The sequence below is a fragment of the Diorhabda carinulata genome, chromosome 1 (assembly GCF_026250575.1).
Source record: "Diorhabda carinulata isolate Delta chromosome 1, icDioCari1.1, whole genome shotgun sequence".
Lineage (NCBI taxonomy): Eukaryota > Metazoa > Arthropoda > Insecta > Coleoptera > Chrysomelidae > Diorhabda > Diorhabda carinulata.
Window position 1 is genome coordinate 24,412,108 of NC_079460.1, and position 26,762 is coordinate 24,438,869.

Consider the following 26,762-nt stretch of genomic DNA (forward strand, 5'->3'; position numbering starts at 1 on the left):
AGCCCTGTTTTGTCTAGCTAAGCTCCTCCCTCCGATGACAAATCTAAAATGGAGATCCTGAATATTATTAATTTTTAATCAAGCTATCACACCCCTGTCAAAAATATTTACCCTTTTGACTGTAGGATAATTTTTGCTTTGTTTTTTATAGTGTCACTTTCTTTTAGTCTCTCGACGTTCACTTTGATTTTTAAATTATTGAAATAAGGGTTGATATTCCAATTCTCCGTTACATCCCTTTTTAATACCAACCTGATACTAATTTCGAAATAAGATTGTTGATTGCGAAAATAACAAAATCAAAAACAATATATTATAAAAATAACGTAGATTTAGATTCAGAAAAACAGTTGAATCTTAAAAGAATTTAAATTGAACGAGCTAATTACTCTGTAGAATTGTAAATTATTTTCGTCCTAATTTAACCGCACTATCGCCATTCATTTCTGTTTACCACGAAATTTTCTCCATTCAGAACCCAGAGATATTTCATTCGCGTCGAAAAACTAGATACAGTACCACTTAAAAATATTTGATTGGGTTTGATTGGATCAATTAATGGATTAAAGAAAATAAATGAAGATCAAAGGGTATAGAAGTGATCGAATCAAGAAATAAAACGAACGATAGTTCGAAATAATGAAGATGATCGACAATTAATTAAATAATCGCGAAAAATGTGATATGGAATCCACGAAAGCACGACAAAGTAGTAAAAAAAAAAGAAATATGTTACATAACAATCTGTAGAATAGAAAAACAACCAACCACGTAAAACAAAATTCATACGAACAAATAGATACTGTTTAGAAGGAGTAAGAAATATATGAAAATATAAAAGAAATCGTCTAGAATTGTACGTATTAGTTTCAAATATATTATACGGAAGGGATGTGAACCAATGACGTAATTTGCTGTATGCAATTTCCCACTTTCCCTAATTTTCCACATCGCTTGTGATTGGTAAGGGACGTACTATCAACCGACCAATCGCAGCAGGATATTTATTATTTATAATATTTAATTAACTACAAACTTCGTCTATTTGAAAGATCCAGTTCGATGTATTAATAGAAAATGCACTTAATTGTTATTATGTTGTTATTGTTGAAATTATTAGTTCGTTTGCAGTTAATGATTTATGTTAAAAATATTACTACGTAATATCTATATACAATACACTCCTTAAAATAGAGAAAAGATTTGAACTTAACGATAACCAAGTTATCGTCTTCAGAGACTGAAGGTAAACCCAGTTTACCAGCACAACACCAACACTCATAATTACACTGTTTGACGCGCGTTTCGATAACCAACTTATCGTCTTCAGAGACTGATAGTAAATTGAGTTCACCACCACTACACCAACACTCACGATGACAGTCTGACGCGCGTTTCGATAACCAATCTATCGTCTTCAGAAGCTGAAGTTTCTGGAGATGATAACTTGGTTATCGAAACGCGCGTCAGCCAGTGTAATTGTGAGTGTTGGTGTAGTGGTGGTGTAAACAGTGTGTTCAGTATAAGTACCACTAACTAAATTCCAATATAATTGTATTCAGTAACTTGTTGAAATAGTGAAATTTTGAAAATTTCGCATCACGCGTAAATCATGCCTTTATTAACGTAAAAATGCATTTTGGTTTGGTTCGAAAAAAATATTAGACACAAAGTTCTTGAAGCAGTGGTTTATAGTGAGTGGCAGGAACCTTTTCAAAACATCGTGTATTTGTAAAAAATATGGAACTTACTACTGAAAACCACCCACAGTTTATTAGTTTTTACAAAATATTCACAACAATTATTATTCGTTTAATAAATGACCAGGCATTGAACAGTGTCATTTGATATAATATTTCGAGAATCTCAATCATCACTAGCACTTCTAGTTGCAAGTTCAAACGTGGTAGCATCAACCATTAAAGAAGGTTGCACTGGATTTAGTCTTTATTACAATTATTTACTACATCAGATTAAAGATTGAAGATTAAATACTCAACGATATATCAATCTTATTCTGAATTATCATTTTATACCTCCAGTTTATGGTATTTGAACTATAGATTGGCCATATCTGAATCCTGATTCAAATCATATAGAACAGTCTTGAACTGTTTATATAGACATCTTCGGAAGCCTTTAGGTTCACCTTAGATCTTTCAACAACTAAAAGAAGCTCCAATCTAGAATTAATAGGTTGTCTAAAACGATTTTTTCACAATAGATGGTGTTGGTGACGGTTATGGAGAATCATCAGTCCAATTGAATTATCTTGATGCACGTTTCGCTCGTTTACATTTTTGACACGAATTCGCTTTGTCAAAAAGTATAATCGTTTCAGTTTTAATTAAATTTAACCTAACCAACAGTTTTGAATCGTTCGAAAAAGACTGGATTCAAAAAAATCTTGATGTTTGAATATTGATGAAATAAAATTTGATTATACGTATCCATATCTAGGATACTTTGTAAAACGCAGTAGAATTGATCCATTTAGAGAGATTAGTGGCCCATAAGGTGATACGGTGTGTATGATGGGACTTTACTATGAAAATGTACAATGTGGTCAAATTTCAACGCTAATTCACAAGCATTAAAAATGGCCGGAAAGTTGCACCGTCCATCATTTATCTCATTCTTCTCAAAGCTTTATTGAAGGAAAAAATTATTTTAGAAGAAAAAACTTTAAAAATCATATTTCTCTAAGAAATTCGCAAGTTGAAAAAAAATTATGCAAAAATTGAATGAGAATCGAATTATACATTTTAGATGGCCCTATATATCAATTTAAAAAAAGTTTAATGAGATTTTTTCGTTACATTTCCATTTGAAATTTAGGTACTACAAAATTTTTACAATTTTTGTTAAATTAAAATAAATTACCGGAACGAATATTATTTCCAAATAAAATTATATAATGTCAAATTAAAATAAAAATAAAATTAGTTTACTGTTTAAATTTTAGACTAAATAACGAAAATCTTGAAAAACAAAACAAGAAATTTTTGATAAAGTACACAAAAATTACTTTTTGATAAAAATAGGAAAAAATATATATCATTGAGATTTAAAAAAATAAAACTACCGACAAATCTCGAAAATTAATAAAAACCCACCATTTTCGGTATTTTTTCTTACCTGTGAATTATTATTGAAAAATCCGAAAATATTTTTCCTCAAAACACCACTTTCACTTAAGAAGATTGAGATACATACTGATTTTTAGTATTAGGGTGTTATTTTTAAAAAAAGTGGGTTAATAAAATAAAATGTGTTCGGGTAATAGCGCGCAACATATAAAACTGAAGGGTAGTAACGTCTGCCGCTGACAGTGTGACAACCCATTTTTACCCATTGGTGTTTTTGATTGCAATCTTTGTTTGCAAGATCACCGTGTAGCGAATGTACGTACCAGCACCTGGTAAAGTTCACCCCTCTCTTGCATCCGTTCTGTAAAAAATCCTACTTGAATAGGATATTTGGGGAGGCTTTTGTCAATGGGGTTACATAATGGAATCTGAGACGCGAACATCTACCCCTAAACTCACCCTTTTCATGAGCAATGATGCTGCAGTCGCACTTTAAACAGGACCGAATTTTTCAATCCTTTAATACACACTTTTTAACCACACTGTACACTCACATCATTATTTATTCGATATACAATCATCAGATCAGTTTAGATCTGTGATTTGAACATAAAGCATATAAATAATGATAATCATCTAGATAAAGCAGAACTGGATCACATTTATGATTTCTTTATTTTGTCTATATTCTGTACAAAATTGTCATGCTTCTACTTGATAGAGAAAATTATTAAAAAAAGGAGATTGAACGAGAATAAATACAGAAACATCTAAAAGGATAATATAGAGAAACATCAATAAAAAAGTAAAAGTACAAACTGCAGGGCAAACATCAGAGTTCACAATGAATAAAGGAATAAAGCGGTTGATGAAGTGGATAGTTCAAGCCCATAACTGTTTAAACTTAAGCCCATTTTATCATTAATGTATCTATTTACGAGTATGGTCCCGAAAGTACCTGTCCTGACCTCAAGATGGTGATAGTTACTACATAAATACCACTGTATTATAAAGTACACAATCTATACAGCACATGTTTCAAGTTCGAAGACACCATGTTGTTTGGTATTTGGTTAGCAGTCATCAATAACCAATTTGTAAACATGAAAAGAATTGGTCATCATTATGTGATACAATACTTTTATTTGAAAGGCATTAGCACAACCAGTATAATAGCTGAACTAGGTTTTACTCTGTATGGGACTGATCCTTAGTTATCAACAGTAAAATATTGGGTAGCTGAGGACGAATGTTGAAGAAAATCCTTAAGGCGGTTCTGGATGATCGTCGACTGAAAGTAAGCGAGCTAGCAGACTTAGACATTTCGAAAAGTGTGGTACTTCGTATATTAACAGAAAATATGGACATAAGAAAGCTCTGCCCAAGATGGGTGCAGCGTTTGCTCAGAATGGAACAAAGACAGCGTCGTGAAGATGTTTTCATCGAGTGTTTGGCAATGTTTCACACGCCGTTTCATAACGTGGGTCCATCACAATCAAAACAATGGAATGAAAAGGGAAAACCAGCTCCAAAGAAGGCAGACACCGTTTCATCTGCAAGGAAGGTCAAGGCTTCGGTTTTTTTTTTAGAATGCACGTGGGATAATTTTCATTGACTATCTTAAAAAAGGAAAAACTATCAACGGCGAATATTCTGCGAACTTATTGCAATGTTTGAGCGAAATAATCAAGCATTTGGCTAAGAAAAAAGTGTTGTTTAATCAGACACTGCACCAGCTCACAGATCCGTTATTGCAATAACCAAAATTAATTAATTAAATTTTAATTGCTACATCATGCACCCTATTTGCTAGATTTAGCCCTCTCGGATTATTTTCTGTTCTTAGCTTGAAAAAATGGATTGGTAGTTGAAGATTTTCCAGCAATGAAGAGGTGTTAATGACAATTTTGATTCTTGAACATCGCGGGGAAAATTTTTGTGTTTTCATTGTTGGGACCATCCTCGTACTATAATCAAAAAATGTTGAGATTCGCTGAGCTTATGAGAATATTTAGAAAACAATAATTAATGAAATAAATTGAAATTTCATGTATAAATATCAATTAACAAATATGAATGATTTTCAGTTTTTTTGGAATAAATTTTTTTATTATTTTCTAATAATGTTACAATTATAAAATTTTCAGTATAGTACCAAAATCTATGGGAAAAATTTTAAATTAAGAGTTTACTTTCAAATATGCATATTTGAATGAAATGACTTCGTTAGCTTTACTAGTACTTCAGAAAAGACAAACCAATGTCAAACCAAATGTAAAAAGAAATTTTTCAACCACATATGATTAAACAAAAATCAATAAAAACAATAAGGTTCCGCTTTTTACTATTCGGAATGTATGAAGTTTTTTTTAACAGCAAAATAATGTTAAAAATTATTTATTGAATGTCAAAGGTGAAATGTTACTATGCCGTATCTGTCCAAATGATTTTTTTCCTTTTAAATGCAACTGCATGTTTTATTAAAAACCGGTTCGATTTGAATTATTGTTGTGGTCATAGTCTCGTCATCATTTACTGTTTTCGATCACATCTAAGGGACTCATCAATTTCATTCATTTTGCTATTTTCTATTTCTTAGAAAAACAAAATTTTTATAACAAATTATATTATGGGAGTTTTAGAATAAAATCAGTTATTTTGCTATATCAATTTTTAGTCTCAAAAATACGATATGGCCCTTTTTGTCTTCTCATAATTGCGCGATTTTTTGTTTCAAGCTGAAGCCTGCTTCGATTGACTTGACATACATAGTGCTGTCCATGAGTTGTTAGCCTAACCTAGAAGGAAAAGTTATAGATGGAAAGACTGTAATTATTTTTCAAAATAATCTCCCTTTTCATAACCTCTGACTAAAGCTTTGGGTGCCACTATAAAAGTATGATGCATCTTTACAGGCAAATGTATAATTTCATCGTTGCTGTTAAATCTTTCACCCACTAACTCAGCCTTCAGTTTAGTAAGTTACTTTTGTGTAGTAGCCTTGGAAAGCGAAGCAGTAAGGACTGAAGCATTGTCATGAACCAAACGCACATTTAGGCTATTTTGCCGCGTCTTTTTTCGAAAATTTTTTGCCATGGGCTCTCTTTCCCAATGCCACTCCATGGAATCTCTTTTGGATGTCGGATCATAGTAAAAGCCATAGCCATCACCTTTTACAATTGATCGGATTGGATCCTGTCTCGAGAGTGGGTCATCTTCTAATGATTCTCATCCCCCAGCGAAACAACCAGTTCTTAATTGTTCAAAATGTTTGATACAAGTCGCCGTAAACATCCTCTGTTGCTGATTTGTGTTTGTATTAATCATTTTGATCAAAAATTTTATAATAGCGCGTTACTCAATTTGAGACATTTCGAAAAACAACTTGACTGAGTGGTTATTCGAGTTTTGTAATAAAATTGATCGAAGTAGCAAATTTGAACTTAGTGTTAAGCTTATTGAGACTCGAGACGCGAACGCACTCAATTTATATAGTTTTCTCATTTCATGCTTTTTCCCTTTCGTCTCTTGTAACTATCACAAAAAATTACTAAAAAGTTATTGTTTAATAATTTAATATGTGGGTTTTAAACTAAATCCGGTCCTGTTTTTCCTACCTCAACCGTTAACCAGCAGAGAAAACGGAATTTAGAAATACGTCGCGCCGTCTGTCTTTTCTAAAAAACATCCCCTGACCCCAATTTGATTGATATCGCCCTTGTCGTTCACGACTTTTTAAACCAAAACGCTAAACGACCTTCAGGTATTATTTTTTAAGTTCAATATTTTTACTAAAGAAATATATATTTTGAAAAGAATTTTTTTCATTTTTATAACGTAATCGGTGTTATCTAAATATGATAACTTCAATATGACCCAGTGAATAGATCAGTATAGTTTGTGGAGGTTATTCCCAGATTTAAATTAAATCTTTTGTAGATTATTCAACACAATCTCTTGCTCTACAACAATCATTTAATATTGATTCAATCTTATATAATAAAGGACTTTCGACATAATGCAAGACGACGTGCAGAAAAATGCATGCAATATCTGATTGACAGAAAAGAGCACCCAGACGATGGTGGAGCAGACCCTAGCTATATAAAACAAAGGTAATTATATATAATTATACAAGAGAGAACCTACAAAATTATTTTTGAAAATGGATGATGAAACATTTGAAACACTCCAAAGAAAAATAAAACATAAGATAAACATAAGAAATCCTTGGCCAGAGACGTAATATCAGTAGATAAGAAGCTTATTTCTCTTTAGAACTGCAAATTACACACAATTAAAAATGACAGCAAAATGATAATGTTACAAATGTGAGATTTTGCATGAAACTAAAAGTTAAGTTACATCTTTCGATCAAGAAATTTTGCGTCTTGATTGCATTGAATTGCACGCTGTCTTGCGTCATATCAAGCGGCCTGAAGGGAAATAAATCTTTTGAATCAACTATTTTTAAAATATATTTACAATACAGTTATTAATAAATACTCACAAATATTCTTTTACCCTATCTCACTGGCGCTAAATCAAACCATAATAATTTTTTTCTTTATATTAACCCAAAATGATAATTTAATGTGTTTATGATGACAAAATTCTCTTCATTAAGTAAGCTACTTACCAATTCTCATTTTTATTTCTTAACTATCGAAATATCCAAATTTCACTTTTCAATATTACACTAAATTGTAGTAAAGGTAATTAAAGATTTTACAATTGAAATAACTAATTTTTTATAACATCATAATGCTACGAACTCGTCCCCGACATGAGCCGTCAAACCGATTCTGTCCGATTATAATGAAATTCTAAAATTTTTATCACAGCGGCGATTTGCCTACATTGTTTTTTTTTGAACTAATTTCTAGGACGGTCTATTTATTTATTTGTTTATTTTCTAGAATTTTTGAGAATTTCGATTTTGGATTTATAAACTAGTTCTTTTAGGGCATTTTAGTTCAGTTTATAATAAATAGTCGTAGTAAGCAGAACGATTGGGCAAAGTAACCGAAGAATTTAAGTTAGTTACGTATTAATGAATTAAGTGTTGTGTAAGGGTTTAAATAAATTAAACGAGTAAAAGACAGTGTATAAATTTACTCCACCGATAGTAAAAGTATGAATGAATAAGAAAAACATAACAATGATGAATTACGACACCGTGTATAGGAATTTAGATTGACACATTCAATGAATCACCCTATCTAAATTTGTATTGTTTATAATCATATTTCAATAACTCTTGACTCTACTGGCATGGTCCTTGTTCGAAGATTTGACACAAAAGAAACCATATCAGCTGTCACCTATAATACAGACATTGTTCTGGTTCTGTAATCTGCCACAGTGCTCTCTTCTACGAATAGAAGGGAGCATTAAGGGCATTTATATTTTTTTATATTACTAAGAATGGCGATAAGAATTTTTATCAATACAGCATAAATTTATAAAGGTGAATGTATACTTTTGCTCATTGAAATAGTATCCAAGTATTGGGACAGATTTTTGCAATTTTTAGCTATGTAAATTTACTTGATATTTCTTGTCATGCTTACCAATTTAAGATATCAGGCACTTACCACAATTACAGTGGAGATTTTGTTTTTCCCTGAAAACTATTCAGTAGTTTTGTAGTAGTAGTAGTATGGAGCAAAACTATTTCCAGTGCAACAACGAATTCTACAAGCAAGACGAAGGAACAGCAATGGGAAACTGCCTATCATCGTGAAATGTTCATGAGTCATTTTGAAAAGCAAATCAGTCAAAAGTTTAGTATTTTCCCAGGATATGGAACAGGTATGTGGATGATATTTTCACCATTTTCAATACGAGAAATTCAAACGTAGACGAATTCATTTTGGAACTCAACTTCATAAAGTTCACCTATGAGATGGAAAATAATGGACAGTTACCATTTTTAGATACTTCAGTAATTAGGAATAGTAATAGGTTAGAATTTGAGGTATTTAGGCTGATTCTTTTTATTGTATTCAACATGGCCAGATGGCCAGTCTCCATTTCCTGGTACATCGGTTAATCCACTTTCGACCATCGAGAGATACAATAAGGAAAAGACCTTCATTGAGGATATAGCTGTACTCAACGTATAGCTGATTAAAGAATTGTAAATAGATTAATCAATCGTCATAGGTGTATTCAGTATGAATATCGCCAACGGTTCCAGGAATGGACACCTGGTCAAAAACTGTGTTCCTCGTACATTGGGAAAATGCTTATAGTGATTTACAATGGGACAAAGAAGGTAAAATGGTGAGGTTTTTGATGTTATTACCAAACAGAGCTACAGAATGAAAAAATTGAAACAAATCGTATTGGTACATACTACATCAGATTTTGGTTGCTTTTCGGTCTGATTTCAGTAAAGACCTTGGCAATGATTTAGTGGATAGATCCCTTTCCTGCACTAGTTTACAGGCCGCGCCATTTTTCAAAGAATCCATACTAGATAATACAGAATAAGATTTAAATTAAGGTCTTCTCATGCTATTCCACAGTAATGTCTCAATATTGTTGTTGTGTAGACAGAACACTTGTCATATTCCATCCTAAGTTTGATTTACCAATGGCAACATAATGTTGTCTAGAATATTGAGTTGAGCCTTACATCAATTCTCCAACAAACGCCAGGTCCATTGATACTAATCCAAGCCTTAACATTTATTGAGCATTTTCCGTCATCTTGAATTTGGTAGTCTGTAAACGCAAATACGTCCACCATTGCATGGCTTGAATGTTCTTACGTCTGTGAAGACAATTCGTTCCCAAAAGTCCAGATAAAGATACACACAATTAAGTGCAAAAACAACTCTGGGATTGCTTGCACTCATTTGGAAGCACTTGCACAATTTTTCAAATCCGAAGGTTTAATTCGTCTTCATGCGGTAGGATAGGATCCTGGGGCACAAGCAGCCGATTCAAAGGGATGTTATCTTAAAAAATTAATCGTCATTTCAAATTTTCCTTCTTCCTGACAGAATCTTTCGGCGCCGTCATATTAAGACCTAGATGATTGACCAGTCTTATGATAGACCAGCCATCTTCAAATTTGGCAATAATGGCAGCTTTATGAATTTCATTTAACTGAGGAGGCATTAAGTACACTCTCACTTCAACTGGACTCAAATTGATTATAGAATTATCTATCACTGACAGTGACAGTGCATGTTTTTTCAGTGAACAGAAGTGTTTATAATATTTAATGAGAACAATAATTAATATACCATTAAGATCATCTATTTTATTTTCCAGATAAACCATATATGAACGGAAAATATCATAACAAATATGAATATCATGAACATTTAAAGCCCTGAAATCAATACAAGTTTTCAATTTTTTTTATTCCCATAGTTTTTTTCGTAAATCCGCCGTTAAAACGAAGATTTCAAAAAATTCATCTAAATTGGATGATTTCTTCGATTTTCTAGAGCCAAAAAACTAGGGGACAACGAAAGTATAAAATTATCATTTTAACATATATATTACAACTCTAGACATGTATATACGGGACTTACTCATGCATATTATGACGATTACAACTTTTTGAATCGTTACCTCTCAGAAATGATGGCCCATAGGGAAAAAGTATTAATACGTTTTTTGTAGATAATTTTATGATCTACAATTCTTGTCTGAAGTATTTTCATGATAAAACTTACCGTTTTGCTGATAATCGCGAAAAACTCATTTTTTTGACCTTTGATTATGAATAAAATTTTTTCCATACACGGGTATGACGGGGAACATTCAAATTTCATTTTTATTATATTTTAAACAATTCTACTAATTTTGAGTTTGATGAGAATTTATGTAGCTTCGTTTTTTGGGTCTAATTTGACCGGCCTATAAATAAAATTGTTATTTAATTTGAATTAATCAAATTCTTCAAAATGAATGAATCACAAAATAATCATAATATTAAAATGTAAACATATACAATATTTTTTCCACTGTTTCGGCTATTGCGATAAAAAAATATTAAATACTTTTGACGTTATATTATCTAATGCAGTAAATCTGCATATCCATATTTATATCCGACAGTATCCCTAATGTCAATTAGTCGTATATATGCACATTCGACGTACTATCCAATGCAACCGACCTCTGTTCGTTAAATGACATCCCTTGACAGGTTTAATTGCTCACTTCATGAATAATAAAACTGCCGAAAAGCTATACCAAGTAAGCTGTCACAGGTATATGCATTAAATATGTTCCCCGCGAGCTCAATTTTTTCGTTTGAAAGAATATTCATGATCTGCAGTTTGATTTAGCATTTTAAAAAATAAATTTATATAACCGAAATCCATCTCTAAATACTCTACGTATTCAACTATAACAACAATAACTATAACAAAAATCAGTTTCGATACAACGAGGGTTGTCTGAAAATCTTACAATCTGAAGTTGGCAAATATATTTACGCATGCCTTATGAGATTGTCACTAACATTTGAGCCGTTTTGAACTTTGAAAGTTTCTGTCTGACACTCGTATAAGCAATTCGTTGCCGAAATGAGAGATGAATACCGAGCTGTCATTAAATGTTTATTTTGGAAATGGAAGTGGACTTAGACACTGTGTACTACGGATACTCTGTACCATCATTTACGACCGAAAGATTTTGTCCAGCTTCGATCGACTAATTATATCATGCTTGTTCAATACGAACTTATTTGAACGAGCACAAAGCAAAAGAAAGGAAAACCAATTGTAATTTGAGGTGTAAACAACTATATACAAATTCATTGTTAATATTGAAAATACATACTCAAAATTGTCACAAATATCAAAAGGTATTTGCCTAAGTGGGATTATGTTGGACAGTTCGTAAGAGTAATATTCTGAAAATGGGCGAATCTTAATGAGAGCTTCAAGCTTCCTTAATTTTTTTGTTAGAATTGAAAAATGCAAATATAGAGCGTTCCATTGAAAAAAATCGTATGTCTGATTAGTTGAACTACTTTCGAAGCTTCCTGTATTCTTGGAAATAACTTTAAACGTGATTGATATGACTATGAGAAAAAAATGCCAAAAAATGTCACCGTTTGCCCGTTCAAGACCGTGTAAATATTGTGATTCACCCTGTATGTACAAATCTTGTATTACAGTCGACCTGCCAAATTTTCAAATTGCCAATGCACTTATCTGTATTTTGGCAACAGTATAATCAACATTTATTAATGACCTAAGCTACTATATTCAAAGACCTGTTCTGAACAATACAACAGTGACTTTTCAAAACCGGTTTCTTATGGCGATTTACCCAATACATATTTGCAAATATAATAAAACTTAGCTAAAATTATACATAAACACAACAATGATAAAATAACTGGTTCTCTTTTTTAAGTTATTACTGAAAATTTATTAGGCCCAGCTTCACTTGGTAGACTGATTAATTAGTGGAAAAACTTGCGTATGTGATGCGCGTTTTAACACTTCGTAGACTTTTGTAACAGTACTTGGTGATACTCGTTTGTGAAATCAGTACTGAGAAGGAACACGTGTTGGTTGACGGCATTTACAACGTAATTCATCTGGCAGTCGTATCAAGCTCTAATTTTTCTTTTCCATGTAAGTATTTTACACTAAAAATTGGCTATTTCTTGGTTATTTTCAATACTATGTACAACACTACTTTAAAACATTAAATTAATGCATATGAATAAGAATATTGTATCAAGTATGACAACCAAACATTTTTCTATAAATTTTATATTCCAATGAAATAGAAAATCATTTTATAAAAAATATATTTAGCGCCCAAATGACAAAAATGTACTCAATTAATCCCACCGAAAAGCAAATCTCTATCTGAGCCTCTGCTACTTAAAAAAATATTATTGAAACTGCTTACAGTAGGTTATATGTAATTATTTATATACAAGGTTTGTCCTGAAAGAATTTTCGTCTTAATAGTAATTTTTAAATTGTTAGATTTTTGAAATGGATCATTTAGATAAAATCAAGACAGGACCTTTTCGATATTCCAATAGCAAGTCTTCACGTATCAGGACAGGGTCGATAATTTTCTAGACAAAATAAAATAATAGTAGGATAAAACCCAAGGAGGAGAATATAATACAAATGAAAGGAAAAATTATTTACGGGCGATCTGAGGTCGGTAAGTGGGAGGGGGTGAGCTTTTAAGGATGAAAACCGGTTTATCTACAGGCCCTATAGAAATACTAAGTCAAATGGCGAAGCTGTAGATAATAAAAAGATCTACAACACTTTTTTACGTATAACCTCAAAATTTATGTGAAAATTTGAGGTAACCAAAGTTTTTTTATGTTTATCTTTTACAAAAAACATAAATATTTCAAGAAATTTAGTAAAAATCATTTTATTTCCCAAATAATCAATAATTTATTTAATGTAAAATATTTTTTTTAACATTATTTTGTCTTAATATCGAAAAAGCACCCTAATTTTCATTCGAAACTCCTCCCATCAAAATATCAGTCGGGGATATTTTTATTCGTTGAAATTTCAACTTTCTGGTGGTGTAAAAAAATCCTCCGTAGAATATTGAAAAAATACCCGTAGTTAATAGTCCTTTGCGAGTGCACGAAAATTACAGAATTTCAAGTTACTGATATTTTATGAAAAAGTAAAAATACATTGCAGCCGTTGAATCTGTAAAATTCTTAGGCTTGTGGACAATTCCTTGAAATGGAAGTTGTTTAAAAAATTAGGTTCTTCCTATTTTGCTCTAAGATCAGTTTCCAAAAAACTAAACTTATTCATCTCTATAACAGTTTATTATGCCCTTATTGAGTCGCATCTCCGATATGCCTTTACCTTCTGGGGTATGTGTGGTGCGACTCAATTTGAACGAATCTTCAAACTTCAAAAGAGAGCTGTTAGATATTTACTTGGACTAAATAGCAGGGCTCAGTGCAGAGACTTCTTTAAAAAAATTAAAATATCGATTTTTCCTTCCTTATTCATCTTTGAATATGTTTGTACTTAGGAACGCGGAGCACGACCTTTATCTACATACCTACTCCACGTTCAGAATTAGTTGAGGGCTCAATATTTTACAATGAAAAAAATGCACAATCACTTGCAAATTGAAATCAAATCGATATTATATTTTCCCGCATTCCGCAATAATTTGACGGCATATTTAGTGGAAAGTGTCTCCAACTCTATAAACGACTTCTATTCTAATAATAATATTTAATTTCGGGCATGCTATAGACTTTATATTGATTATTACCTATTACTATTACCTTTAATTTTGTTACTCATTTTGTTTTTTTTCGGTATTTTGAAATTTTATAGTGTTTGTATCTATATTTAGTTCTTTTTCTGTTTATTTTTTAGTTTTTACAAGCTTTTGTCTACAAATAAATTGTAACAATTTTTTGACAATTTCTATCTTTGTCTCTCTTCAGTCACCATGTTTTAAAGGTGATATCTCAGCAAGTGATGGGTTAGGAAATTTTGTCTTAATCTTAATTTCATACGATCACCCTCTGAATACTGTGCGTATTCAAACTGGCTTAATACTACAAATAATAAATAATTGGAATACAATAAACGATTTGAATAATTTCATATTCGTCAAGGCCAAAAATCAAATATCAGTTTCTTTCTTAACGTGAAATTCTATTTTTAGAAAGTTTATTGGCATCACATTTGATTAAGTGGTTATTAAAGTATTAATTTAAATAGTCTAAAAATAATAAAATGTTTCAAGCAAACACATTCGTTTTGTTAAAAGTATTTCGTTCAAAAATTAGAACAATTATCGAATCGAAGCTGAATGGATATGGGAAAGTACTGCGATTAGTGTTCTGAAAATTTGCTTGCGTGGCTTTTCCGAAATGCACGTTTCAGCTAAAATAATTTCAGTTTTCTGAAATTTCCGGTTATATCAGAAGTGGACCCAAACTTCGTTATTTTAAGTGAAATACTGTGGTTTTTATTAAATTTTTGGAATCTACGCGAATTTTCAATATTACTTTATTTTTGGTATCGTATGTCTAAAGTCCACCATTTTTTAATTATTTCATATTTTCGAAATTTTTGGACACATGCAGTCCTCCACTAAAAAAACTATATTTCTAAGTTTAAGTGAGTCAAGTCTAATATTTGTGGGATTTGGACAAATAACACTTACAGCTTTCAAATTCTGTGAAAACCTTGACAAAAATTTATATAGGGTGTTTAGAAAATGGTACCGCTGTCTAAAAACTACGGACAAAAATAATTTATTAACAAAGAAACAATTAGAAAAGTTAAGTGAAAATCCAGACGTGTTAGTTTCTAAAACTGATGAAGATTGTTTCCAATATGCATGCTGTTGATAATTTGATTTTGATGTTCTTCGTCAATATTTAAGAAGGGTTTTATTTCTATAAGCTCATTCTCTTTTACATCACTTTTAGCCAATCGACTAACTGCAGTCGATCTATTGGAGTGATTAGTAATTTTTTCCCTTTGTACTTAACCGAATCGCTCCGGCAGACGATTTGGGCCAATCGTATTTCTTCCAATGGGCATATTCTCATATCTTTTCGGATTTCCAGTGACGATTTTAACATTTGGGCCCCTTTTGACAAATGTTGGCGTCGTTGTTTTCTATTAAAAATTTGCTTTGAGTACACCATTCTTGAACCATCTTTGTCAAGCAAGCAGCAGCTTCCCCACTCCAGTAAGCCAATTCTACCTCCAGAGCTATTTTCATTCCATAAATTGATAGTTTTCGTTATTTCTACGGAACTTAATGCTGTCGAATTCTGTTTCATTTTACAGAGATTTGATTGCAGTTTTTGTCGTATAGAACCGCAGGCAGCTTGCACTTGTTGAAATACATACAACACTTTTGAATGGATCATTTCTTTACAATATTTTTCTTATTTGTTACGTTCCACATGGTTTTGACCGTAGTTTCTTTAAACTCTGTATCATCTTTTCTTCTCGTGTTCACAGCCCAATCCCTTAAAACACCAATTCTTTTCTCCATCTAATTGATACTCTCTATTATTGCAAAAATCTATAAAAGCGCTTTCCGGACAATTTTTTTACGGTATTTTTTGATATGTTTGATTCTATGATTTCGTTAATATTATCGTCAGTAGTACAATCAAATCTTGATCTTTTGAAATATTAAATATTTAGAAACGTCAAAATCGAAATAAATCAATTTATCTACGCCAACGTGAAAACAGTACATAAGATCTGTTTTTAGTATACTGTTGTACTGATTAGTTGGTTGTCTTCAATCATATTCAAATTAATCTACTGGAGCAAAAAAAATTCTGTTATACGATCTCGAAATTACAAATTGATTTTACCCGGTACTCAGGCTGATTCATTTTGATATCTGAGCTTATACACTACATAAAATCATCCCAGATTCATCGCATTTTTTGGTTGTTATTAATTCAGGAAATATTTTGTTTATTGTTTAGAAAAAAAAGTTCTAATTATTAATTAAATGATTTATATATTCACGTCAATCGAAATCCAGAATTTCATCGAAATGTAAGATTAATATTTTTTATCGCACAATTTCGAATCCTTTAATAATAAATTGCTAAAACAAGATTTCTGCAATCATAAGCAATATTGACACTAAGTAGTTATCATGGTATAAAAATCATTGACTTGAATAAATAGTATACAATTAATCTATTGATTTTAATTTTTATACAGTTCCATATAATGTCGACTTGATAACAAAATATTCTCCAATACGATGGTGTAAGTACATTTACTAGTTAAAACAATTTTCACTTTCCAATTATAACCTTTTCGTTGCGATTAAACATAATTTTTAGTTTTGTGATTTCTGTTAATCAAATCAAGTGAAGGAGAAGACAAGAAGACAATTCAGTGGTCCGATAGATTTCTGCAGCTCTATGGCCTTCAGCCTATAGAAAACGAATCACACTTGGTGGGAGCATGAATAATGTTTACGTGACTGTAGCATAACGCCGACTGAAACCACTGACTGTCAACAATGGCGGAGTGTGTAGTGCGAGAGCTTCGCAGTTTCGAAGGTATATGAGGTGTGACAAATATATCAAAATAAATGATTGGAAACAACTACTTTCCTAGCTAATGTCTCGACGAATATTGAATTACATCTCCTTTGAAGAGCGTGATGAAAATCGATCTTTTTGTCGATATTAACATCCCCATTGGCTCGCAATTGCAAAAAGAGGTTTGGTGAGCTGAGGTTACTAGAAAAAACTGTGGTAGATAAAGATACTAATTCCAATGAATTTAACAACTCCAGCACATTTAAACACATGGTAGACATCAAATATTTGATAGTTTGTTTTTGAATAATTTTTCAATGTTGTTTAGTAAATTGTTGGTAAATTCTAGTGCAATCTACTTTCTTACGTCAAACATACTTACCTAATTACCAGAAATATAACTCACACGTTTAATAATATTTTCAAATTATATATCAATAATTTTATTTATTTAATGACCTTCTGTTCGTAGTTATGGTGTAATAATACCATGATAACAAATTCAAGGCTAATAATAATTCAAAATATATTGTTAAATACTTGAGCTGAAACTTTAGATTATCTACTTTAAATATTATTATAATTTATATACGAGATTTGTTCCAAAAATATCGTGCGTACCTTCATAGCCTCGAAATCGTATTAGTTTAAAGCGTTTTTTGTCCCGGAATCGGAGTTTTAATGAGGTTAACGAAGCTGTACAAATTGGAGCTTTTTTCAAATTGCAGCACAATCTTCGATGAATTCACTGGAAACATATTTCTAATATTCATCGTGTGCCTTCTCAGAGAGTATTTGTGATGCACTTTTATAATCAAAGGATACAAACAACGTTGTTTTGTTGACTTTTGACGCGACTTTGACGCTCTTTTTTAGTTTCATTATGCTTCCACCATTTCCAAAATCACAACAAAACTTGATTCAAGTTTATTGGTCTAATATTTTTTGTACAAAAAATGCGACTAACGATAAAAAGTCCTTGTAAACAAACAAACGAACTAAAACACCACAGAGTTTATGAAAAATGATTAGTGACGCCTATGCACCACTGTTTTGACGCGGATATATTATTGTATGCTAGATACTTTTGAAACAAACCTCGTATATAGTGAAAATATAAATTAAATATCTCATACCAATTCAATTTATATATAGTGTACCGTTTTATGTATCATTTTTAATCGTTATCTTTGAATTTAAAAATTGTTTTTATGTGACGAAGTTTTGTATACATCCTTAGCAATAATACAGTTTCTTTCACAAAGGTTTTTTAGTGAATAATTCATTTCCTTTCAAATCTGTTTAATTTACGATAAATAAACTTCAAGCGATTCTGATAATATTTTTTATCGTTTTTTTTTATGATGGCAATGTGAAATGCACAACCTAAATAATACATTAAAGGTCGCGAAAATACTTGAATGATTAGTTCGTTCTCGGAAACCAGACAGTTTAATCACATAGTTTTTAAAGTGAAAGTGTATTGTCCAATTTTTGTAGATGATTAATTTCTTTTATTCAATAATATACTAAAATGTAAGTATTCGATATTCAAATTCAATTCTGTCAAATCAGATAACAAATAAACACCAAAAATTATTTTTTTCTACTTTCGTTATAATATTCACGTTTTTTTATTGATTTGCATTCGGGAAGAATTCTGAATCGGTCAAAAAGCGTGAAAAAAAGTAACGTAGCTTTTGAGTTAAAAAAAATGACGTATAAAATTGTTTTATCAAAATAGTGGGCTTGTGAACGATTTCTTCCTCATGTCAATTCGTTTCTCCGATAATGTGTCACACTTGTTTTCTTTGAAATATTCGCCCTAATGTCCTATACATGTTTGAATACGCTCAAACCAATTCTGGAAACATTTTTTCCACTATGAAGCTGATATCGTGGAAACATGGTTCTGAAAGTCTTAAGGTGATGAAAATCGCTGTCCGCGCATGCTTTGTTTCACAAAAAAGTCATTAGGTGATAAATCCGGTGAATACGGACAATAGTCGCTTGCTCCAAACCCATCTTCCAAATTTTCGTTTTTAAGATCTATGCGTTGAACTCAGTCGCGTTTGTTCCTTGCCAATCAAACACCAGATAATCGTTTGAGCTTCAAAATTGTGTTTTAAACCCAAACTTTTTTGACGTTCTGTGGGCATTTATTTCAAATTTATTTAACTTATTCCAACTCACATTTAATTAAAACAATTTTTTCTTTTATTATTGGATTCAGAAACAAATTGGGAATGTGCATTATTACTTAATGAAGAAGATTATAAAAGGGCTTAAGAAAGTATATATAGTAAAAAATACAGTTTCAAAGAAGTACTTCCATAGTATTGAAGTATTTGAAGCACAGCAACAAATAAACAATTAATGTGTGAGATTTTTTTCAAATTTGACATTTGACGCAACACCTACCGAAGTTTGTTCCAATTAATTCTTGTGTGCCAAGCTCATGAGCGTCGAGCCCATGGGTTTCGTGCACAAAGTGCTTAATAAATTGAAAAGCGATTATTGAGACTTCTGAAACACATTTTTCTCATACTTATATGTTCATGCAACATCGATTGTATTGTTGTATGAGATAACTTAAGATCTGTCTGTAAATCACATGTCGATCTTCTGTAATCACTCTGCAAATCAATTCTAAACATCCTTCTCCGATTGTGCTTCATTACCAAAAGTTGCACGAAGCGATTCTATCCATTGTTATTTAGTAAGTCTTTTTTTAAAATAATAAAAAAACATCTAACGTAAGACTTCTCGGGTGATTTCCATCTTGGCACAATCAGCAAGTTACCCAATCAATTTCTGAATTTGCAAAATTCAATTTGAACAATGTTCACAATCAAAATTATTTCAATGATAGTTCGGGCTTAGGTTTTTTCTTCATGTTATTCAAAGTAAATGAGTAAGAATTTTCAAGGTTCTATAATGATGACAACTTCTGAAGATATAGAAACAAAAAAAACTATCATCAATAATAATAATAGAAGAAGAATTAGAGCTCTGATAGCCTACTGGATTCTCGGACTATGCAACAATTATGGATACGTAGTTATGTTGACAGCTGCTAATGATATAATTAGCAGTCAAATGGGAGGAGATTCTTCCGAAAACAAGGTAAAATGTGTTGATGAACAATTTGATAATAGGTAATAAACGTTTGGTTTTTTGTGTTTTAGAAAAGTTCAACTAGAGATTGTACGTATCTATCAACAGGTGCTATTTTATTAGCAGATATTCTGCCTGGACTTTGTTGTAAGATGATAGCTCCATTCCTACCTTTTTTTGTACAGTAAGTATCTAAAAGGTTGCTTTCTTTTTCGTTTCCATCTTCCACCTACTTCGGTCTTAATCATAATAAGTAGGTCGAAACGTCAATTTGAACATATAAAGGTCAAGTTGTAAGCATCAACGTTCAAGCTCACGCCGAGTTCGCGCTGGGATATGACCAAGTTTTATGTTCGACGCCCTCGTTCCAACGCCTAACCAATGAAAACAGATATCCAAGTCAAATATATCATGGTCATAATATGACGACGTATACAATAACCTAATTCAAAAAATAAATGCTGAAACTTGCAACAAATGAAACATGAGATTTTTCGTCTACCATGCAAATGAGATATCTAAATACGAAAAATGTACTTATGTGAAATAAAATTTCTGATTAGTTCAAACAGGGCCAGAAAATCAAATATTCAAAATTTTATACCTTGTTTCCAACTCGAATTGTAAGAGTTCATAAATCCAACTGATTTTCATAGAAAATAGACCTAAAATTGAGACAGATCACAACGCAAAAAATTAAAAAGTGCAAGGACTAAGGAGTTAGAGAGAAGTTCAATTTTATCTAAACAAAATATGAAGTCCCACATTAATTATGTTCTTTTTTCAATGGTGTGCCTTTAAAATTTCAAATAGAAAAAATCAATGGCAATATAATTAAATAACATAGTAATTACTTGTTGACATATTTCTAGTTGGTGATTAAGATAAGTATAATAGAATTTTTTCATAGAAACATTCAAGATAGAAAATAAATCAATATAATTATTGGTACTGATATTTGAACAAATCTGTCGTATAAGGACAAAATCTTAGCTTCTGAATTTTTATTATAAATTACCCCTAAATAGACTTGTTCAAAATTTTTTGAATATATTTATTCCAATTATAAAAAAACGGTATAAATTAGTTTTAGATCTAATATTACACAAAAACATTTAAAGAGGTAGGGCTGCGAGAGCTTAGGGGATGATAATTATAACTGAAAAAATTGTGATTTAAATAATTCGTACATGTTTAAATATTTAGGAATCTTAATTTAGGAGTAATATTTATTTTTAATTGTAAAAACTTAAAATGATATTCTCTACTACTATACTCAAAAATATTTTAAAGTTTAAGAGCTTTTAAAGCATTTTTTAAATTAAATGAAATCAAATTTTAAATGAATAATTAAATAAATAAGTTGTATAAAATTGAATTTTAATAGTTTTTGTATGTATGATTTGTTAGCGAGTTATAATTTGCTAAATCATGTTCGAATAAAATTAAAAGATTTACAACTTTTATTTGAATTAAATGTTTTCCTGCTTTTTATTTATTTATTTTTTTCACCCCTATCTGGAGAATGATGTCAAATGATTCTTGCTTTTATGATTAAAGTACGGGAAAATATGTAAAGATTTGTCTTTGTGGTCATCCTTCTATTTATAACTTCTCTTTACTTGTAACTAAAATTCGACGGAAGCGCCACGCCTCTATGGAAATTGTTGTTGGAATCATCCGAAATCCGTTTGATGTTTGTTTTATATAAGTTTTTATCTTAGCAGGTGATTTATTCACATTGTTTCTTTTGAATAATTTCTAGGATGGTCTATTTATTCGTTTTGTTTCTTTATTTTCTAGAACTTTTGAGAATTCTTTCTAAATATATATAAGGAGTTCAGTTTATAATAAATAGTCGTAGTAAACAGAACGATTAAGCAAAGTAATCCTAGAATTCTAATAAACTATTTAAGTTAATCAATTGATAAGTGAATTATATGAATTAGTTAAGTGTAAAGTGTTTTAAATAAATTAAGAACGTAAGAGACTAACGGACAGTGTTTATGAATTCACCCCACGAATAGAAATCGTATAAATAAATAAGAAAAACATTACAATACATTACTTTCTAATCTTTTTGAAAATTCAAGTTGCAGCAAAATTTTTGCTCTCACTCCATTGTTTGTGTAATTATTCTTAAAGAATTGTTTCTAAATAAAATAAGCTTTTTGTTATTTTGATAATATTTATGTATTTTCAGTGTAAGAGTAGCCCTATGTGTCATCTTGGCAGCTTCAGGATTCATTAGCGTCGCGTATAGCCAAACTTTATTCGTATCTCTTTTAGGAGTTGTATTTACTTCATTAGCTGCTGGCTTAGGGGAAGTTACCTACATGCAGTACAGCACTTTCTTTGATAGGTAATTTTTTCTACATTTACGAAGTAAGTTTAGGCTTTAACAGAAATTATATTGTAGAAATGTGGTGTCGACATGGAGTTCAGGTACGGGAGGTGCAGGAATAATAGGGGCACTGTCTTACACTATTTTATATCGCCTGGGCATGAGAACTACTCTGCAAATTTTGTTAGTAGTTCCCATAACCATGGGATTGACGTAAGTATCAATTAAAATGAATCTTGTAGACATACAAACAACCCACAGCAATATGTTTGTACAAATTTCAATTCAATGCACTTTTTCAACTTTCATTTGCGAATTAGAAACATTTTAACCGGATAATAAAGAAGTTACAAAGCTTGAAAGCAAAATACCAATTCGGATTAAGACACGAACATTTTAGCCATTAAACAATTTTCAAATTATCTTAACTCAAGAAATAAACGACACTGCGCCTCTGCCACCTTCATGGATGTCCAAAAGTCTTTCGATTAGGTCTGACATGCCGAACTTGTAAGGAAGTTTCTAACTATCCGACTGCCATGTCTGTCAATAAAATTGATATATTTTTATCTTACTGACCGCTCTATCAGTCTCAAAGTCGGTTATTGCCTATCTTAAATATATATCCCCTTATTGGCGTTCCACAAAGCTCCATACTTCATCTATAAGTGAAATACCAGAGCCCCTCATCACCCTATATAAAAGGTCCAATTGTATGTGGACGGCACCTCACTAATTGCTTCCGCCCCAGACATTTGCTCTCTCAATGTTCGACCCCGAATCTTCTGAATCAATTTTCGGATTGGTTCAGGCAATGGAGTGTAACTCTGAATTCCCCAAAAACCCAAGTGATCATCAACCTCAATATTTCCCCTCGAGAATGAGAAGAGAGGATCGAGATCTGCAGAGAAGCCGTTTATCTGGGAGTGAGATTCACACACATTCACTGTTGGTCGGCCGATCTGAACGATACTCTAGACAGAGTACGGAGACGAGTATGTCTCATCAAGGCACTCGGAGGAAATTTCGTATTGACCTACGTCCGTCCCATAATCGAATATAAATCAAACATAAAAAATTCTTGTCTTGAGAGTAGTCCATTCTAAGTTATTGCCAATACAATTCAATACCGATTCATCCCCAGTAACACCATTTATGCCGTCAATATTGACATCTAAATAACCTCCAAGCCCGCTATGTGATTCGCATTATCGAATCAAACAATTCAATTGCCAAAGATACTTTCCTCACCCATTGAAACACCACTAGACGACTGCTAACCTCAAAGCCCAAGGAAAATTATCCGCTCCAACAAATTATCTCCACTTCCGGGACAATCCCTCTATCGCCATTTCGTGAAACTCCACTCCAAATTCCACCTCGTCGATGTTGCAGGTTTTCAGCGGTTTTTCTGTGATCTAGTGAACCGGTTCATCAGTCAAATAGCCGACGATAGGGAATAATGCAGCCCCTAATTAAACAAAATAAATTACAAAAAAGTATCCCCATTCTTTTGTATCAGGCATCCCTTTCTTTTCTTCTTCACTTCACTTATTCCAATTCGTTTTTTTTTCTCTTTTATAGGTTGGAACAGTACAAATCACATTACCATTCACCACAACACCCTCCCCGCAGGAAGTAATCAGGGCCAAGCCCAAAAATCTCACCCTCAACATAAAAAATTTCCTCGACTCATCCAAAAAAACAACAAAGACCTTCTCTCTCTCAACTTTTTTTCTATAGGTTTGTTCCAACCTGCTAGTCGGGACCGTACTTGGAACGATAATCGTAAGCGTTCAAATGATATTTTCTGCGCAATATCCGGATATTCACGGTTCTTGTACTTGCTATCAACCAAGTATCGAAAAGACCGTCTCGGAAACGGTTCACAAACGATATCAAAGTCGGTTGGAACGCGTAATCTCTAACCGCCCGGTTGGAACACGTAATCTGTATTGCGCAGAATCGTCACCGTGCCGAGGACGGTTTTTTGATGGGTTAGAACTAACATTATATGAGATACTCCCCTTACTTCTACCCTCCATAACTTTGAGGTAGCAGTTTAAAGTGGAGATGTAACTGACAGCTTTGCTTTTTCAAATGACCTGTTTTCTAGAATTGATGACGAATTATTTATTAAAATACATGAGTCTTGTTTTGTTAGATTGTTGTAGTTCATACAGTGGATGTTTGCGATTACGTGTTTTTTTAATTATTTGATAGATAAGCGCATTTCTAGAATATTTGGAATTTAAAAAAAAAGTAGGATATGAAATCGATATTTTTTCTATAATGTAATAATGGTATACAAATACCAATTTGGTTCGTAATTTTTAGATTTTGGGTATTACTTCCAACCCCCTCCGAAGATGATATTGCTTTCGCTTTGGAAATTCAAAAATTGGTGAATAATGAAGAAGTAAAAAATCCCAAAGCAGCATTTGTAAAAAAATTAAAGTTATTACCGGGTCTAATCAAATATATCATACCATTCACTTTGGTATATGTATTTGAGTATTTCATCAATCAAGGAACTGTAATTATGAATCAAAACTTTTTAATTTATTTCTTTCTAATTATTTATCGAATATTTGTAGTTTGAATTAATTAGAATTAAACAATCGAGTATGGACCCAGAGAAACAATACAGATGGTTCCAAGTAACTTATCAAATAGGAGTATTTTTATCTAGATCTTCTGTTAATTTATTTCATATCAAACAAACTTGGTGGATGACTCTGTTCCAAGTGAGTAAGGAAACACACTCTTATTTAAAAAAAATTACAAATATTTTTTTATTTTGCAGGGGATAAACGTGGTGATATTCACTACAGAAGCCATATTTTATTATATTCCGAATTTCTACATTGTTGTCGCACTTGTACTTTGGGAAGGACTACTTGGTGGATCGTCGTATGTTAATACATTTTACAGAATTTCAAATGAAGTGAGTACTGGACTTTTCAAAATAATTTAACCCTACCATTAATTTTTTAACCAACAAAAAAATTGTTATGATCTTCAATATACATTACCGGTCAAAAGTTTTTGCCCACCCTATAATTTGCGTTCAAACATTTACATTATATAAAATAAAAAAATACGTACTTACCTCCTCACTTGTTCTTTTTTAAATTTTTTCAGGTATTAGAAGAGAATAAGCAGTTTTCGATGGCCATAACCACTTTTGGTGATAGTATTGGTATCACACTTGCAGGATTTTTGGCTATTATTGCACATAATCAGATATGTGATTTGCCTCTTCCTCAATAACAAGTATTATTATGTTTTTAAAAACATGTTATTTATTGACTTGATATATTTTTAATAAAGATTTTCAACAATTCAGCTTTTTATTTAAGTACCTTATAAAGTTACCAGAAGCAGCAGACAGAGCTGGAATAGAAGTGTACAGAACCAGAACCAAACACTTCAAAAACCTAGGTAACACACCAACCATTTTTCGAGCAGGAAAAATTTATGCAATTGAAAAAGTACAATAGCAAACAGATGATCATCATCCTATCATCCAATAGCCAAGCATGCATTAGAGCTTAAAGCTCCAATATAATAAAATATACTTAAACTAGTTCAGGAATGCCTGGACAAGTTAAACGAGTTACTCTGCAATGGAGGAAGTAGAACGAAACGAAATTGCTGACAGACTCGCTAAGTAGGAGCATAAACCCTTCATGGGCCTTGAACCTTCTGTGGTATCAGCTACAGAACAATAGAAAAAGCACTGGAAATGGAGGTAGGCAAAACCAATTAGTTCTATCGGGGCACTGTTGCATCAATGGAAACCTGAAGATGCTAGACCTAGAAGATAATGCGGCGTGTAGGTTTTGTTGCACAGAGGACTAAAACTTTTTCCACATTCTCTCAGAGTGTAAAACATTGAGGAACTCCAGGGCACTGCACCTGGAAGCACATGAAATAGAAGACGAAGATGACTGGCAACTAGAGCTATCCCACATTATATATAGACTTTTTATAAGGAGTGGTATTAATGGATCAGCTATAAACGCGGGGTTTCCCAGTATTGCGGCAAAAAGGTAGACACAATGGGTCTACATACATACAAATTTCCAGATGGAAGAACGTCATTTTCGTTTGTTAAAAATTAAAATCATAAAATTTTATCTTGAAAACAAACTCCTGGCCATGGAGA

The 26,762-nt window shown here is 31.8% G+C and overlaps 1 protein-coding gene across 3 annotated transcripts; it reads left to right on the top strand.

The window, feature by feature from the left end:
* The first annotated feature begins 12,439 nt into the window (after nt 1-12,439).
* On the top strand, nt 12,440-25,935 carry LOC130892627 (battenin). Of its 3 annotated transcripts, none has more exons than XM_057798150.1 (10): nt 15,913-16,849; nt 16,927-18,666; nt 20,060-20,256; nt 20,319-20,431; nt 22,451-22,609; nt 22,667-22,804; nt 24,929-25,127; nt 25,189-25,338; nt 25,398-25,538; nt 25,736-25,935. In XM_057798150.1, exons 3-10 carry the CDS (start codon nt 20,068-20,070, stop codon nt 25,862-25,864), a joined length of 1,218 nt encoding a protein of 405 aa, XP_057654133.1. In that variant the 5' UTR covers nt 15,913-16,849; nt 16,927-18,666; nt 20,060-20,067; the 3' UTR covers nt 25,865-25,935. The 3 variants fall into 3 exon arrangements, with proteins under 3 accessions (XP_057654125.1, XP_057654133.1, XP_057654120.1); XM_057798137.1 differs by having other exon boundaries at nt 16,796-16,849; nt 16,927-17,148; XM_057798142.1 differs by lacking the exons at nt 15,913-16,849; nt 16,927-18,666 and adding an exon at nt 12,440-12,706.
* The last annotated feature ends 827 nt before the right edge of the window (nt 25,936-26,762 follow it).